Source organism: Octopus bimaculoides, chromosome 29 (genome assembly GCF_046866305.1).
Source record: "Octopus bimaculoides isolate indiv1 chromosome 29, ASM4686630v1, whole genome shotgun sequence".
Classification (NCBI taxonomy): Eukaryota; Metazoa; Mollusca; class Cephalopoda; order Octopoda; family Octopodidae; genus Octopus; species Octopus bimaculoides.
In genome coordinates this window covers 6,325,268-6,345,282 of record NC_142956.1, presented here as the reverse complement: position 1 = coordinate 6,345,282, position 20,015 = coordinate 6,325,268, and the positions used below count along the sequence as shown (strand labels likewise).

Genomic DNA, 20,015 nt, shown 5'->3' with positions numbered 1-20,015 from the left:
GTTGTTCATACTCTTTTACTTGTTTCAGTCATTTGACTGTGGCCATGCTAGAGCGCCGCCTTTTAGTCGAGTAAATCGACGCCAGGACTTATTTTGCTGAACAGCTATGTTACGGGTGTGTAAACACAGCAGCATCGGTTGTCAAGCGATGTTGGGGGACAACACAGACACACAAACACGCACGCATGCACACACACACACACATACATACATACACACACACACACACACACATATATATATATATACATACGACGAGCTACTTTCAGTTTCCGTCTACCAAATCCACTCACAAGAGTTTGGTCGGCCCGAGGCTATAGTAGAAGACACTTGCCCAAGGTGCCACGCAGTGAGACTGAATCCGGAACCATGTGGTTGGTAAGCAAGCTACTTTATTTCATTATATTGGCTATGAAATCCGTGCACAGATTGAGTAGCTGCGGGCTGGACAAAGACATTAATGAGATGAGATGCATGATGAACATGATGATATTAATGGGAGAAGGCAGAAGTCCCCCGCCGAACTCTGCTTCTCTAAAACATTGTTCGTTTATAAATTTAAATATTTGAGGCAATAAACCTCGTACCACAATTTCTTATTGGACTTAGGGTCCTTACAACGAGGCACTAAGCATCTTACTACAAATTTATGAAGCAACAAACCTCTTACAACTGTTCATTGATACAAAAAGAGGCATTACGCCTCTTACGTTGTTTAAACAGAATAAGGTTTCAAACGCCTGAGGCTTTGCAACCTATTAACCATATTCCTCTCTACCATCGCTTGTGACCACATCTTCCGCCATCGCCCACGCCTCATTTAAGCATAAAGCGGGTGACGTATCGGCGTCGTCCGGCCACAAGTGATAATCCTCATTGGGCCACTCCAGCCTACGCAACACGAGCAACATTATGATCTCCACAGCTATCTGCGGAGGCCATTCGGGGTCCTATGTGCAGGACAAAGTTGCTCCCAAATGGTGCTTTTCCAAAACCTTCTCTACCTCTCCGCCTCTGTAGAACAAGACCAATTCTTCTTCTTCCTCCGGGGACAAGGTAGCCAAATCCACCGTCGGCCACGGGAGTAGGAGTGTCCTGCGCCTTAATCGGAAGGTCCTCCTCCTCCCCTGCAGCGTTCTAATCCTTCGGTGAGCTACCACTGCTGCTCACCTTCTTTAGTTTTCTCCCTTTTTTGAGGAGGTTTCCATCTCCTCGACTTGCTCTGTCTCTCCCTCCAATGGGGGAGCGTAGGGCACCTTTTGGATTAATTGCTCCAGGGCCTAACCTTGGCCCAAGAGGCAGTTCTTTTTGATATGGTCTGGTTCCAGGTACAAGTGACACTTGCTGGCGGCGTCCCTGAAGAATCACCGGATACCTGGAACCGGCCATTCTTTAAAAAAATCTTGCAAAACCAGATCTTTGTCTGATTTGGTCCATAGGGTCAAAACAGCTTTCGACCCGACCCAATCAGCTACAGGCAACATGTTAATGTTCAAGAGCCTGGCGTTGCTACCACCCAGACCCCAGCGGACAGTATCCTCGATCCATTCGGGTTTTATCCCGGGTGGCAGCCCACAAACCCAGGCTCTCATCAATTTCTTCCCACAATATGTGGGAAGAAACAATATTTCTTCGATCTTTACGGGCTCACTCGCGAAATTGCGATCTTCTTCAGGGGTGTCAAATAGCAACCACACCGTCGCATATTTGACACCCCAGGAAATGAACTTTATCGTTCGCATAAACTTCGCCAACTCTTTCTCAATGTCTATTTTATTGAAGAGGGCGATGGTGTCGATCGACTTGGAGTATGTCCTCAAAACCATGGTACTCTTTTCGAAGTCTTGTAACTACTGTTTGGGTGGGACAACTTCCCACTCCAAAACATTGTCTTTGTTCATTGCCATGTTTTTTTATAAATAAAATGTTCAAACATAGTTCATAATAAAATCCAAAAAGGAAGGAAGAAAGGAAGAAGTCAAAAGAAAGTTTCAACAAAAAAAGGGAGAAAAAAGAAAACAGTTCAATAAAGAATGTCACAAGGAAGATAGCAGAAGAACAAAAACCTACAGTTCAAACTACAGCAAAGAATGTTGTTGGCCTCCACTTGAACCCGGAATGCCACACAGTTTTCACGAAAATTGGTAAAAAGAAGTTGTAATAACTTCGGAATTTTCACAATTTTTAACGCAAAGCTATTCACCAAAGTGAACAGATTTTCGGACGCGAAATACGCCCTCACAATTAAGTGAGAAAAAAATATTCACTTAAAATGAACAAATTTTGGAGGCGGGATGTGCCCCAAAACAACAATTCTCAAAACTGAGTCAATTAGCGCGACTATAGGCAGACAAATATCCGGGACCCAGTGGGGACTTCGTATTTGAACAAAGAAAAACAATATCAAACAGGAAAAGCCCACTAAATACCTCCCACAAAAAAAAGAACATATGCCTACCTTACAGTCGTGCCTTCATAATTTCTGCACTTCAAGACGACCTCGAAAGCACGTCTTGACAACATTCAATATGGAAGCAACCAACTCGTGCATGCGCAGTAAGCAAGCTGCTTACAACACAACCACTCCTACGTCTAATAAAAATGGTGATTTGCTTGTTTATAGTGCTGAGGACTATGATATTTATGATGATGCTGGTGGTAGTGTTCCTGCTGGTGATGATGATGATGATGGCTTTAAAGATTGTACGTCTGATGGAGGTATTTCATGGTAAAGAATGGTGTTGATAATGAAGAAATTGACGATGTTGATGATTGAGGAGGATAACAATGAAGACAGCAATGATGACAGTGATGAAAACAAGGACGAAGATAATGATGTTGGTGGCAGCAGAGTTGATTTCAATATTAGGTGTATTGGGTGAATAGTGAAAGAAGAAATTATCGAGAAAGCATGTAAAAGAGAAACTGAAAAGAACACCAGAAGAAAAGAAGGTAACAGAGAAGAACAACAATAACAACAATAACAACAACAGTAACAACAGCAACAACAACAACATCAACAACAAGAAGGAAAGAATAAGTTTCAGAGTTAGTGAATGAATAATGTTCTTCTAAATGTACAACTACAAGATGTTGCTTAGTATTGACCTTGAAGTAAACACCATATACACTGTACACACAGAAAACACAGTAAATACCGTACACACAGAAAACGAAGTATGCACAGTACACAGAGTAAACACAGTTCATACAGTAAACGCCGTCACATAGAAAGCACAGGACACACAGGATACACCGTACGCACAGAAAACAATATAAACACAGTAAACACCATACACACAGTAAACATAGTTCATACAGTAAACGCCGTCATATAGAAAGCACAGGACACACAGGATACACCGTACGCACAGAAAACAATATAAACACAGTAAACACCATACACACAGTAAACATAGTTCATACAGTAAACGCCGTCATATAGAAAGCACAGGACACACAGGATACACCGTACGCACAGAAAACAATATAAACACAGTAAACACCATACACACAGTAAACATAGTTCATACAGTAAACGCCGTCACATAGAAAGCACAGGACACACAGGATACACCGTACGCACAGAAAACAATATAAACAGAGTAAACACCGTACACACAGATAACAATATAAACACAGTAAACACCATACACACAGTAAACATAGTTCATACATTAAACGCCGTCATATAGAAAGCACAGGACACACAGGATACACCGTACACACAGAAAACAATATAAACACAGTAAACACCATACACACAGTAAACATAGTTCATACAGTAAACGCCGTCACATAGAAAGCACAGGACACACAGGATACACCGTACGCACAGAAAACAATATAAACACAGTAAACACCATACGCACAGAAAACATAGTTCATACAGTAAACGCCGTCACATAGAAATCACAGGACACACAGGATACACCGTACGCACAGAAAACAATATAAACACAGTAAACACCATACACACAGTAAACATAGTTCATACAGTAAACGCCGTCATATAGAAAGCACAGGACACACAGGATACACCGTACGCACAGAAAACAATATAAACACAGTAAACACCATACACACAGTAAACATAGTTCATACAGTAAACGCCGTCATATAGAAAGCACAGGACACACAGGATACACCGTACGCACTGAAAACAATATAAACACAGTAAACACCATACACACAGTAAACATAGTTCATACAGTAAACGCCATCACAGAAAGCACAGGACACACAGGATACACCGTACGCACAGAAAACAATATAAACACAGTAAACACCGTACGCACAGAAAACATAGTTCATACAGTAAACGCCGTCACATAGAAATCACAGGACACACAGGATACACCGTACGCACAGAAAACAATATAAACACAGTAAACACCATACACACAGTAAACATAGTTCATACAGTAAACGCCATCACAGAAAGCACAGGACACACAGGATACACCGTACGCACAGAAAACAATATAAACACAGTAAACACCGTACGCACAGAAAACAATATAAACACAGTAAACACCGTACACACAGAAAACACAGTAAAAAAAGTACACACAATAAACACCGTACCCACAAAATAACACACACATGTTAATCCACTCGTATACATACACAATGAAAAGAAACTGTCCAAAGAAGACAGTGTAGACAATGAAATACGTATAGAAAATATTGAATAGATGTTGAGAAGTGCTTTGAACGTCTTTTAATGATGACGAGAGAACCAAACGCACTGGAGTTCGTTGTAGGTTATAAATAACATTGCCACTTGCTTATCGAAAAAATTGGTAGTGTGATATTAATTTTTTTAATGTATCAACATATACATATTTATACTCCGCTGAAATTAAGAAATCAACTCTTAAATAAATGAAAACCCCTGAAATCTATCACTGTATAGAAACACGCACATACACACAAACACACACGCAACGAGTCGCATATCTGTGTATGTACCTATGTATGTACATAAGTACATACATGGTGTCTACATGCATAGATAAACCATGGTGCGTATATACACATGCAGATGCGTTTCCATTCATATGAAAACGAAAGTGAACAAAGCGAAATACTTATAGAAAATGTTGCATAGAATCTGATAAGTGTTCTGGACGTCTTTAAGTGATAGCAGGTAATTGAAAAGTGCCATAGTTCGTTGTAGGATATAAATCATATAACCTCTGACTTGTCGGAAGTTGTATATGGTCAATGTTTTGTACTTTTCGAAGTATCATACATAAAAGTTATCTCAACTCTGGTGAAGTAAAGATTTAACTTGTAAATATACGAAAACCTCGACTTCCAACACCGTACACATATATACACATACACACACACAAACACACGCACACACATACACATACACACACATATCTATGTATGGATTCATGTATGCTTGAAGATAATGAAACCAAATTGTCATCATCTAAAGCCACTCACCCAATTAGTATTTCTGCCAAGCGAGGTGAGAATGTGTTCAACCATTTTATAGTAATTCTCCAATACACAGATACACAAAGAAGAGTTATTAAAATATCCTGTTTTCGCTTACGCACGCAAGGTGAGTGCGATGACAACTACAGTAACAACAACGATAACAATTCAAATGTGTTTCAAAATTAGTGTAAGAATAACTCCGTCTTAAATATACAACTATAATTTTATTTTCTGTTGATCGAGAAGCAAACACTGTAGAGGGTTTAAATACGGTATCACACACACGCTTGTTTATATACTGGCATACACTCATCCATATATAGTCATACACATGAATGCACTAAATGTTTCCTCTCCAGCATCACACTCTCGTATATTCTAAATCTCAGAAATAAGACCACAATCTCATTCACGTTATCCAGAAACAATAAAACACATCTTTAGAAAGACGGTTGGAGGAGTTAAAAAAATAGAGATGGGAGATATTACAGATTTAGAAATATATAGTTTATGAAATACTATAAAGAAGACTAATCTAACTTACAGTCTTGTTAACTTGGACAAACTTTGGAAGTCTGCTGGTTTGACTACTTTGATATTATTACCATACAAATTCCTGGAACATAAAATTGAGTTAAGACTAAATTTCATGTTACAAATGTGTGACACAATATAGTAAATTATGACCAAACAATTGGATTATGGACAATAGGAAAAGTAGATTACGATCATGATGAAACTGATGATGGTGATAACATTAGGGGGTAGTAGTGAAGAATACAATAATGAAACAGGGAGGAAAAAAGACGAAAAGGAAGACAACGATTAAGATTATGATGGTGGCGAAGAAATAGTAGTGCAAAAGTGATAAGAAATATCGCGAAAATAAAGTACGTAAAGAAGAAGAAGAAAAAGAAGAAGGAGGAGGAGGAGGAGGAGGAGGAGAAGAAAAAGAAGAAGAAGAAGAAGAAGAAGAAGAAGAAGAAGAAGGAGGAGGAGGAAGAGGAGAAGGAGAAGAAAAAGAAGAAGAAGAAGAAAAAGAAGAAGAAGGAGGAGGAAGAGGAGAAGAAGAAGAAAAAGAAGAATTGCAACAACAAAAACGACAACATCAACAATTACTATTAAAATAACAGCAACAGAAACAAGTAAACATTATTTTTCAAAATTAGTGCATCACAAATCCACTCCTAAATCTCCTTCTAGAAGGGTTAATCAAGGTTGTTATTTAGTGTTTATGTAGAGACAAGCACTGTAGAGGATATACATACCGTATCACACACGGGCTTCAATACACTGGCATATACACATGCATACAGAAAGTCATGCACAAAGGCATGCACTTAATGTTCTCTCTCAAGTATCACACTATAATATAACCGAAATCTACGAAATAGACTGGCACTCACATTCACAGACATTCAGAAACAATAAATTACATATTTGGAAACACAGGTGTGGGAGCGTAAAATGATCGATGCGAAGATATTACATATTTAGAATTATATCGTCAATGAAATACTATAACAGAAGACCGATTTAACTTACAGATATGTTAAACTGGACAAATGTTGGAAGGCTTCACCATTGATTTTTGTGATATTATTATTGCGCAAATTCCTGGAACAAAATTCAGATAAGTACATTTCTAGAACAGATTTGTGACAGAATATTAAATATTATGAGTAAATAATTAGATGATGGAAGAGATGGAAAGTAGAATATGATCATTATGAAACTGATGACGATGGTAGAGATAACGTTAGGTGGCGAGTACTGATGAATATAACCATAACAGATAGAAGAATATATGGCGGTTGTGTTATTGATGCTAATGTTTGTGGTTGATGTTAATGTTGATTATTCTGATAATGATGGGGATTTGCACGTTTATAGTGATGATGAATATGATACTGATGTTGATGATGTCGGTAGGGAAGTTTCTATTTGAGATGATGATGGTGGTCAAGATTGTGCATCTGTTCGCGGTATTTTATGTTAATGAATGATGTTAATGGTGAATGGAAGGATGAGTAACTTGACCATGTTAATGATTGAGAAAAATAACAATCATGATGCGAATGGTGACGGTGATGTTGACAGGGACGATGAGTTCGATAAATGATGATGAGGGAGAAGGAATATGCAATGAAGAAGAAGAATATGAAGAAGAAGAATATGAAGAAGAAGAATATGAAGAAGATTGTGAATATAAAGTTGAGACAGATGAAGGATACGAAGGTGAGCAGACGAAAGAAGAAATTGATGATGATGAAGATGATGATGAGGATGATGATGATGATGATGATGACGATGATGATGATGATAATGAGGATAATGATTATGAGGATGAGGATGAGGATGATGATGATGGTGTGATGAAGAAGTCGGTGAAGTGATGGTGGTGGTGATGGTGAAGGTGGTGGTGTTTGTGATCGGGATGGCGGCAGTGGTGGTGGTGATGGTGGTGATTGGTAAAATAGATATGGTGTCAACGGAGAGGACGACAAGGACGCTGTTAGTGATAATAAAGGCGGTTATTATGATTGTGGTGATGACGATGACGCTGACGGAATTGTTTCTGTTAATGATATTCATATGAATAATGATGGTGATGTTGATTTCGATAATGGCGATGATGGAGATGGCGGAGATTGAGGAGAAGATAATGATGATAATATTGATGATGATGATGATGATGATGAGTTGGAGGAGGAGGAGGAGGTGGTGGAGGACGAGGACGAGGAGGACGAGGAATAGGACGAGGATTGTGATGAAGGAATGAGGCGATAATGAACATGTATTTAAGAATAATTGAGAAAGTAGCAAAGGAAATTAGAAGAAGAAGAAGAAGAAGAAGAAGAAGAAGAAGAAGAAGAAGGAGAAGGAGGAGGAGGAGGTGGAGGAGGAGGAGAAGTAGAAGAAGAAGAAGAAGAAGAAGAAGAAGAAAAGATGAGGAAGAAGAAGAAGAAGAAGAAGAAGAAGAAGAAGAAGAAAAGATGAGGAAGAAGAAGAAGAAGAAGAAGAAGAAGAAGAAGAAGAAGAAGGAGAAGAAGAAGAAGAAGAATGAGGAGAAGGAGAAGTGGAAGAAGAAAATCACTGTATGGATAATATACATCGAAATGGACAACTACAAGCGATATTCAAGGATTTTAATTGGCGTCGAGCTAGAGTTAATCACTGTACATAATAAACACATCACATTACACAGATATGGGAATGCACTCCTTCACACATAGAGGTGTATACATGCATGTGCTGAAAAGTTTCTCCTCAAGTCACACACTCTCATATAATGCACACCTCATAAATGGGGCTTCACACCCTTTCACAGACATTCACAAGCAACGAAAGACTGGGAAAGAAACATATAATTATGTAAGGGAAGATATTACAGATTTGGGAATATATCAAAGATATAAGTTATAAACGGAGACTGATTCAACTTACAGAGACATTAATCTGGATAGGTTTTTGAAGTCTTCTGCTTTGATTTCATTGAGAGCATTATAATCCAAATTTCTGGAATATAAAATTGAGTTTAGATGAACTTTTATGGAACACGTTTGTGCCAGTAAATAACATATTTCGAGTAAGGAATTAGACGATGGAAGGCGTAAATGTTAGTTTACGGTTCTGTTAAAGTTGATGATGATGATGATGGTGATATGTTTGGGGTCGAGTAGTGAATATGATGATGAAGCAGAGAAGAAAATATGGTGAAAGTGTCGATGACGTTGATATTATGTTGCTGAAAAGGTAAGGTTGTTGTTAATGGGGTTTTGCAGGTAATGATTGTTATGACAATGTCTCTGGTGATGCAGAATAGGATGCTGATGTTGATGATGATGCGGATACTAATGTTTGTCCTGGTGAGAATAATGATGATGACTATGATGATGATGATGATTATGATGATGATGATGATGATGATGATGATGATGATGATGATGATGATGTTGAAATTTTTGCAGCTCACTGAGGTAGATTATAGTAGTAAATGACGTTGATGATAAAGAGAAATAATTGCGGTAGTCTGTGGTAACGTATGAAGTTGATGTAAAGTTGATGAATTTGGCAATGTTGACGGCTGAGATAAAGAACATTGTTGGCTGGATTTATGACATTATGGATGACGATGATAAAGAGGTTGATAGTAATGATGACGGACAAGAAAACAAAGACGATGGAGAGAAAATACCAGGGCAAAGAAGATACTGTAGATGAAGAATGCAAATAAGAGTGTGTGAATTTGAGAAAAAAACAAACGATGATAAAGAAGAAAAAGAACAAGAAAATGAAGTAAAAGAAGTAGAAGAGGTAGAAGAAAGGGAAGGAGAATGAGAAGGGGAAGAAGTAGAACGACAACAATAAAAAGAACAATGTGTGGAAGAAGAAGGGGAAGAAAAATAAGAAGGAGAAAGAGAAGAAAAAGAAGAACATGAAGAGTCTCTGTATGAGTGACCTAATTCTAAATGTGCAACTGTAATGGGTATTGAAGCATGTTATTTAGCATCGATTTAAAGGCAAACACGCGACATAATATACACACAGATATGCACATACACAGTCATACATTACCGGACATTCATCCATACACAACGATCATGGACATCATGAAGATTAGTTTGCGGACGTCATAAATTTCATGGAGATGATGGTAGCAATAGTTTGTGGGGAAGAGGACGATCAGTTAATGATGGACGTAATGAGGAATAAGGTAAGATGGGAACTTGCATGTTTAAGGTGTTGCTGAATATGACGTAAATGATGATGGTGATGTCGGTAGTGATGTCACTGATGTCGATGATGCTGATGATTTAGAAGAGTGTGCACAGGATCGCACTAGTCTATGGTAAAAGAATGAAGCTGATGATGAAGGGTACGATGATGAACGGCTGAGAAAAAGAAGACTGTTGACGAGATTCATGAAGATGATCATCGTGTCACAGAGCGTATTACATGCATATGTTGGCACAATCGCATACACATATTCATACTTATATATAAACACATGTATACACTAAATTTTTTCCCTCATTTGTCTCACACTCATGAATCCAAATTCTCAGAAGTGGCCCCTTATATTCTCAGATATTCATAAAAAATAACACACAGTTTGGACTGAAATTCCTGGAACATAATATGTTGGGACTTGGAACTTTTATGGAAGAGATATTTTGACAGGATATGAAATATTGTGAATAGAATAAGGAATTAGACGATGGAAGACATGAAGATTAGAATATGGCTCTGATGAAGTTAATGGAGATGATGTTGACAAATTAGGGTGAATTGCTTAGTGAATACTATGATGACGAGTGACAGGATAAGAGAATATGATGAATGTCTTGATATTATGATGTTGGTAATAGTGCTGATGATATTAATGTTGAATATTCCGGTAATGGTTGGGATTAGCATGTCTGTGGTGTTGCTGAATATGATGCTGAGGATGACGATGATGTCGGTAGTGATGGTTATGTTATAAATGATGATGCTGATGATGTAGAAGCTTGTTCATCTGATAACGGTACGCCATAATGATGAATGAAATTGACGATCAAGAGCACGATAAAGAACTTGACGATGTTGACGGTTGAGGAAAAGAAGAGTGCTGATGAGAATGATGACGAGGTGATGTTGACTAGGACGAAGTCGTTGATAATGATGATGCTGGCATGGAAGAAGAAGAAGAGGAAGAAGGTGAAGAGATTGACGAGAATTATTAACATACTAATAAAACCTATAAAGAAGAGGAGTAAGACAACGAGGATGTGAAAATAATGAAAGATGATAAAGACGAGGAAGAAGAAAAAGACCAACAAAAGGAGGAGGAGAAGGAGAAGGAGAAGACGCAGAAGAAAAACTATAATAATAATAATAATAATAATAATAATAATAATAATAATAATAATAATAATAATATTTGCATCAAACCTAGAATCCATCACTGCACACATACTCTCACAAACACGCACTCAGTCACTGACAGACACGCACGCAGTGAGTCGAGTATGTATGTAATTATGCACCCACTTAGGCAATGATCATTTCTGCCTAATGTGGTGAACATTCGTTGAACCGTTTTCTAGATTTCCAAATACACAGATACTCAAACAAAGAAGATTGATCATAATATCCTGATTTCGCAGAGTAATTAAATAACAACTACAATATAACAGCAACAACAACGAGTAAATAATGTTTCAAAATTAATGCATGAATAACCCAGTGCTAAATCTAGAAATAGAAGGAGTATTCAGGTATGTCATGTAGCCTCAATAGAGAAGTAAACACCGTTGAGGCTATACATACCGCATTACAAACACTTGTTCATACACAGGCATACACACATCTATACACACAGAGTCATAAACATGCATGCACTAAATGTTTAACCTCAAGCATCACACTCTCATATATACCAAATCTCAGAAGTAAACCCTCACTCACATTCACAGTTCCAGAAACAATAAAACACATTTTTAGAAAGAGGTATGTGGGAGATGAAAAATAAAGATGGGGAGATATTACAGATTTGGAAATATATGGAAAGTGAGTTAGTATAAAAGAAGACTAATCCAACTTAAAAAGTGATTAAACTGGAGAGATTCTGGAGTGTTTTTGCTTTGATATACTTGATAATATTCGCACGCAAATTCCTGGAAAATAACGTGAGTTATGAAGAAATTTTATGGAAAGAATTCGTGAAGCATTATAAAATATAATGATTAAACAAACAAATGATGGTAGATATGCAAAATAGATTACGATAATGATGACGGTTATGACGATGGTGATAACATTAAGGGATAGTAGTGATAAATATAATCATAAGACAGACTAGAAAAAAGAAGACAACAAAGACAAAGATTATGATTATGATGGTGTCGAAGAAAAAGTAGGCAAAGATAATAAGAAATATGGGAAAAATTAAGCAATTAGTGATGAAACGCATGAGGAAGTATAAGGAGATGTGGAGAAGTTGAAGAGGAGGAAATACGAAAAGAAAGAAGAAGAAAAAGAAGAAGAAAAAGAAGTAGAGGAAGAGGAAAAAAAGCAGCAACAACAGCAAAACAGATGAAAAATACATCGCTGCAGGGATAGATACCATCCGGGCTGCTAAATTTTACGCTGCATGTAACCATGTTTGAATATAAATATTTATAATTATCAAAAATACGTTCCAAATTTACCAAGAAGAAGAAGTAAACGAATAATAATAATAATAATAATAATAATGATAATAATAATAATAATAATAATAATAATAATAATAATAATAATAATAAAGAAATAGTACTATAGACGAGTTAGATCAATACTAAAAACAGAGCTCAATGCTAAAAACAAGATAATAGTTATTAACACATTAGCTGTCCCAGTTATAAGTTACAGCTACAATATCCTTAACTGGACACTAAACGAACTATCTAAAATAGACAGGAAAACAAGAAAAGTAATGACAGGATATAGGATGCACCACCCAAAATCTGACATAGAAAGGCTATATATACAACGCACAGAAGGTGGCAGGGGTCTTATACAGCTGGAAAACTATTATAAAATAACCACCATAGGACTGTAAAAATACCTACTCCACAAGCAAAGACAACTATTACAAATAGCCATAAAATACGAGCAAAACCAAAAACTGTTTTCAGTATTTAAGGAAGCTGACAAATACAAACAAGAAACCATACTACCTAACAAATACGAAGAAGAAGAAGAAGAAGAAGAAGAAGAAGAAGAAGAAGAAGAAGAAGAAGAAGAAGAAGAAGAAGAAGAAGAAGAAGAAGCAGAAGAAGAAGAAGAAGAAGAAGAAGAAGAAGAAGAAGAAGAAGTTGGCAACTACTAAAAATGCAACAACAGAAACAATAAAAACAAGGTTTCAAAATTAGTGTATCACTAATCCATTCAAAGTCTACATCTAGAAGTGTTAGTCAAGGGTGTTATTTAGTGTTTATGCATAGACAAGTGTCATAGAGGATATACATACCGTATTACACACACGTTATACTATATTGTGATATACACATGCATACACAAAGTCACGCGCATCCATGCACTTATATATGAAATAGCCCTTATATATTAAATATAGCGACACTCACATTCATACACATTCAGAAACCATAAAATACATCTTTAGAAACGCGGGTGTGGCAGCGTAAAATGAACAATGCGAAGATATTACATATTTAGAATTGTATCGTCAATGAAATACTATAACAGAAGACCGATTTAACTTACAGACTTGTTAAACTGGACAAATATTGGAAGGCTCCTTCTGTGATATTTTTGATATTGTTTTCCTGCAAATCCCTGGAAACATAAAATTCAGTTAAATACATTTATGGAACAGATTTCTGACAGAATATTAAGTAGTATGAGTAAATAATTAGATGATGGATGAGATGAAAAGTGGATTACAACTATGATTATGTTGATGATGATGATAGTGTTAACGTTAGGTGGCGAGTAGTGACGAATATAACCAAGAAACAAATGAGAGGAATATATGGTGGTTGTGTTAATGACGAAAATGTTATTGGTGCTAATGTTGGGGTTGATGTTGTTAATGTTGATTATTCTGATAATGATGGGGATTTGCATGTTTATAGTGATGATGAACATGATATTGATGTTGATGATGTTGGTAGTGAAATGTTTGCTTTCGATACTGATGATGATGGTGATGAAGTTTGTGGATCTGATCGCGGTAGAAGAAAATGAAAATGAAGAAAAGGAAGAAGATGAGGTAGAAAAAGAAGGTGAAAAAGAAGGCGAAGAAGAAACAAATGATGATAATGAGTATGATGATGAAGAAAAAGTGGAAGGAGGAGGAGGAGGAGACGAAAAAAGAAGCAGAAGACGAAGAAGAAGAAAATAAGAATAAAAAGGAAGAGAAGAAGTAGAGGAAAAGTATAAAGAAGTACAGGAAGGAGTTGTAATAGAAAAAGTGAAAGCAGAATTTAGAAAAGAAGGAGAAGACGAAGAAAGAGAAGACGAAGAAGAAGAAGAAGAAAGAAAAGAAGAAGAAGTAAAAGAAGAAAAAAAGAAAACTAAAAAGAACAACAACATCAAAACGAAGAAAAAGAAGAATTAGTATATGAATAATCTACTTCTAAATATACAATTACAAGTGATATTCAAGGATGGGAATTAGCATCGATCTAGAGGTAACCACCGTACATAATATGCACATCATATTACAATCGTATGTGAATGCACTTCTTCATACACAGGCAAATAGTAATATTTACTCAAATGTTTCCTCTCAAGTCTCACACTTTCCTTTATGCCATATCTTATACATGGGGCTACACACTCTTTAACAGACATTTACAAATAATGACAGACAAGTGGAGGGTCTTATGATCAAGAAAGGGAAGATATTACAAATATGGAAATATATCGACAAGGATATAATATAAACGAAGAATGATTATACTTACAGAGTTGTTAAGCTGGACAAATATTGGAAGGTTTCTGCTTTGATTTCATCGAGACCATTATTACTCAAATCCCTAGAACATAAAATTAAGTTAAAATCAACTTTTATGGAACAGATTTGTGAGAGTATGTAACATATTCCGAATAAGTAATTAGACTATGGGAGGCATGAAGAGTTGATTAGGGTTCTGTTGAAGCTTATAATTATAATGATGATGTTCAGTGCTGTGCAACTAACTGTGGTATTCTATGGTAATGAATAAAGTTGATGATAAAGGAAATTTATTGCGTTAGTCTGTGGTAATGAATGAAGTTTAATGATAAAGTTGATGATGAAACTGAAACTGTCGACGGCTGAGAATAATATCGATAATGATAATGGGGACGTAGAAATGGATAATGAAGGAGAAGAAAATGAAAAAGAATGGTTAGTAGGAGAATACGAAAAAGTTTAAGAAAAATATCAAGATGAAGGACGAAGAAGTAGAAGATAAGCAAAAAGTGGTAATGAAAAAGGATGTAGAAGAAAAAGAACAAGGAAAAGAAAACAAAGACCAAGAGGATACGAAGTAGAAGAAAAAGAAAAAGGAGTAAAGTAGAACAAAAGCAACAATCGAAACATCAACAATATAAACAATAAGTAGAGGAAGTAGAAGAAAACGAAGATGATGTAGATGGAGAAGATAACTAAAATGATGAAAAGAAGAAAACGAAAATGATGAAAAGAAAAAGAAGATGACGACAGATGCGAAGTGGAAGAAATAGTGTGATTGGAAGTAGAAGAAGAAAAAGAGTAAGAAAATGAATAAGAGTGCAGAGAAGAAGGATAAGATGAAGAAAAATATACGGATGAAGATAGTAGAGAAGAAAAAGTAGAAGAGAAGAAGAGGAAGAAGAAGAAGGAAGAGGAGGACGAGGAGATAAAGATGAAGATGAAGTGGAAGCAGAAGTTAAGGAAGAAGTATTGGAAGGAGGGGAAGAAAAGATGAAGAAAAATTAGAAGAAAAAATGAAGCAGAAGAATTTTGTACATGATTTAGTTCTAATTGTATGAGTGCAAGCGTTACTAAAGCATGTTATTTATCGTAAACAGCAGACATAAAATCCATACCGACTGAAGCACACAGGTGAATGGGGATTTGAATGTTTATAGTAATGATGAACAGGATATTGATGCTGATGATCTTGGTGGTGAAGTCTCTGTTGACGATGATGATGAAGGCGATGAAGATTGTGAATATGATCACGGTATTTTATGGGAATGAATGATTATAATGGCGAAGGGGAGGATGAGTAAATTTATTATGTTAATAGTTCCAAAATAAAACTCGTAATGGGAATGGTGACGGTGAAGATGACAGGACGAAGAGTTCGATAAGATGACGGCATGGAAGAAGAAGCAGAGAAAGAAGGCGAAAGAATTGCTGGGAACTATTAACATACAAATGAAGCTTATGAAGATGAGGAGTAAAAGAGTGAGGATGTGGAAATAAGAAAAGATAATAAAGACAAGAATAAAGAAGAAGAAGAAGAAGTACAACATCAACGAAAAAGAAGAAGAAGAAGAAGAAGAAAGAGAAGAAGAAGGAGCAGAAGAAGGAGAAGAAGAAGAAGAAGAAGAAGAAGAAGAAGAAAAAGAAGAAGAAGAAGAAGAAAGAGAAGTAGAAGAAGAAGGAGAACAGGAAGGAGAAGAAGAAGATGAAGGGTTACAATAATAATAATAATGACAATAATAATAACAATAATACTACTACTAATAATAATAATAATAATACTACTAATAATAATAATAATAATAACAACAATAACAATAATAATAATAATAATAACAATATTAATAATCTTTGCATCAAACCTGGAATCCCTCACTCCACACATACACTCACACACACGCATGCACACACTGACGCACACACATGCACAGTCGCATATGGATGTACGTACTTAGGCAATGATCATTTCTGCCAAATGTGGTGTAAATTCGTTCAACCGTTTTCTAGATTTCCAAATGCACAGATACACAAATAACGAAGAGTGATTACAATATCCTGATTTTGCAGCGTAATTACAATATCAAATACAATAACAGCAACAACAACGAGTAATTAATGTTTCAAAATTAGTGTATGAATAACCCAGTTTTAAATTTCCAAATACAAGAAGTATTCAAGGGTATCATTTAGCGTTGATAGAGAAACAACCACTGTTGAGGATATACATACCGTATTACAAACACTTGTTTATACACAGGAATACAATCATTTCTACACAGAGTCATACACATTCATTCACTCTGTTTTCCCTCAAGCATCGCACTCTCAAGTGTCCCAAATCTCAGATATAAACCCACACTCATATTCACATATCCAGAAACAATAAAACACAACTTTACAAAGACGGGTGCTGGAGATAAAAAATAAAGATGGTTACATAATGCAGATTTGGAAATATATCGCCAGTGAAATAGTATAAAAGAAGATATGCAACTTAAAAAGTGATTAAACTGGACAGATTTTGGAATGTGTTTGCTTTGATATACTTGGTATTATTAGCACGCAAATTCCTGGAACATAAACGTGAGTTATGAATAAATTTTATGGAACGAATTCGTGACACAATATAAGATATAATGTTTAAACAAATAGATGATGGAAAATATGAACAGTAGATTACTATCATGATGAAAGTAATGATGATAGTGATAACATTGGCGGTAATAATGATGAATAAATATAATGAGACAGAGAAGAAAGAAGACGACAACGAAGGCAACGGTTATGATTATGACGGTGGCGAAGGAAAAAGATGATAAGAAATATAAAGAAAATAAAGCACGCCTTCGCACACAGAGGCAAGTACATGCATGTATAGAAAAGTTTCCTATCAAGTCAGACACTTTCCTATATGCCATATATTATAGTCTCACACTTTCCTATATGCCAAATATTATACTCTTTAACAGACGTTACTAATAATTACATACTGGTGGAGGATCATATAACCAAGTAAGAGAAGATATTACAGATAAGGAAATATATCGTCAATGATATACTATAAATGAAGGCTGATTCAACTTACAGATTTGTTAAACTGGACAGGTTTTGGAATGTTTCAGCTTTGATTTCATTGAGACCATTAGAACCCAAATTCCTGGAACATAAAATTTAGTTAGGTTGAACATTTATTAAACAGGTTTGTGGCAGTATATAACATATTTCGAGTAAGGAAGTTCTCAAAGTTCTCTCTCAAGTCTCTCGCTTTCATCGACCCAAATATCATAAGTGGAACAACGCTCATATTCACAAATATTAACAAAAAATGAAAGACGGGTGATGGAGATTAAAATAAAGAATGGGTATATATTTCAGATATGGAAATATATCATCAGTGAAATGTTATAAATGAAGACTGACTGAACTTACAGACTTATTAAACTGGAGAGGGTTTGGAAGATTTCTGGTTTGATTTCATTGAGAAAGAATCTCGGTATTTGCATTTACGGGCACTGAGAGGGAATTTGCTAACTGTATCTGTATATATATCTAAGTTCTGGTCACACCCCGAGTAAAGGGTGAAGTACGATTGATTTCTGACTGTTGACGCATCCCCTATATACTTATTCCCAAAGGATCCTATAAGGTGAAGGTAGCGACTAAAATGTCTGCTTTTAATTCTATGTGGTTAGAGGTAGGTGTAGAGGTAAATGTTAAGTCTGTCACTAACACTTCGATTTTTTTTTTTTTAGGTTTATTTATGATAAATTTATAATTTTATGTACATACATAATACTTGCATAGATATGTAGGTGTCTGTGTGTTTATGTGTGCGTGTATGAAGGAGAGCATGGTCCTAGTACGCATCAGTTTGGCCTTCGACCAACAGACCTGAAGGCCAAGCTGTACCGATTCGTCTTTGCATATTGTCAGTGCGTCCCTGAGCTGGTCGATAAGTTTTGATGGATGGGGCGTTCTTGCCCGTATTTCCAGCTTAGTAAGGTGGTAGTACCCGAAGTTAACGCCAGAGACTCGCTCACAGACCACCGCTATCGGATAGTCGACGACAAGTGAAAAAGTAAGATGTGTGCAGGCATCTCTATATGACACCACTATTGATGGGGAACCAACCAGAGTCCTTCGGATTCACTCGCACTCCTCTCTCGGCACTGCTATAGAATCGTTGGCCTTGTAAGGCGTTCCGACGACATTGAGAATTTTCCATAGGGATGCGCGGTCACTGTGTCTAAAGCCGACATGAAGTGATGCATTATCCCGCAGCTTTTCACCTCATAGATATAGTGCTGGTACGGTCATGCCCTTCGGCACTCGCTAGATCATCCTATCAAGGGTTTACCCTTATTCAATGCTTCATCTACGTAGCTGGATGTCATAGCTGGATGTGATTAAGGAAAATCTGCATAGGGACTGACACGTGGCCACCAGCGACGAAGAGCTATGGTGGACCCCAGTCCTACCAAGGATGGCTATGAAGCAAGCAAGCAAGCGTGTGTTTGTGCACGCACGCGTGTATGTATGCATGTGTGTGTATGTATGTGTATGTGCCTGTATGCGTGTGTGTGTGTTAACGCAATAGATGAACATGAAGAACGAAGAATATTACATCTTCATAATTTATTTGTTAAAGCATTTTCTTCATATTACATTCATTGGTTAATCAGCCCTCCATTTCCTCAGGATGCTAAAACGTATCTGCTCGGATTCCCAAGCCCTATCCCTTTACGTTACATATGTGTGTACGTGTTGGTGACTGTGCGTATATATGTATGAATATGCATATGTATATACGAGGGGATACACAAGAGTAACCGTAAATGTTCTTTGTAGGACAAACCCGTTGTAGTTCAGGTTTCCGTCGCTAAAACCCACTTGATGCGACTGTCAGGCATCAGGCAACCAGCCGGCGTTTTCCGGTAGAGTTGTACTGCCGTGTAATGCGTCTATGTTATGATGAGTTTCTCCCCAGTTCATATGTTTGTTTGCAATGGCTGAAACGAAGGAACATTTTGCTTCTGTGAAATTCTGTTTACTGCTGGGGAAAACTGCGGATGGAACAATTGTCACGAATCGCACTACAAGGATGATGCAA

General features: G+C 36.6%; 1 protein-coding gene across 4 annotated transcripts in view; it reads right to left on the bottom strand.

The window, feature by feature from the left end:
• LOC106870677 (uncharacterized) overlaps positions 1-20,015 on the bottom strand; it is a 186,867-nt gene that overhangs the window by 108,857 nt on the left and 57,995 nt on the right. For all 4 annotated transcript variants that reach the window (XR_016238953.1, XM_089345183.1, XM_089345186.1 and 1 more), the window contains 6 exons: positions 17,991-18,062; positions 14,916-14,987; positions 13,711-13,782; positions 8,905-8,976; positions 7,003-7,074; positions 6,002-6,073 (listed from right to left, as the gene is read on the bottom strand). Coding sequence is in view for 3 of the 4 variants with exons in the window: in XM_089345183.1 (XP_089201309.1) it covers positions 6,002-6,073; positions 7,003-7,074; positions 8,905-8,976; positions 13,711-13,782; positions 14,916-14,987; positions 17,991-18,062 (432 nt within the window). In the remaining variant the exon portion in view is untranslated. The remainder of the gene's footprint in view (positions 1-6,001; positions 6,074-7,002; positions 7,075-8,904; positions 8,977-13,710; positions 13,783-14,915; positions 14,988-17,990; positions 18,063-20,015) is intronic.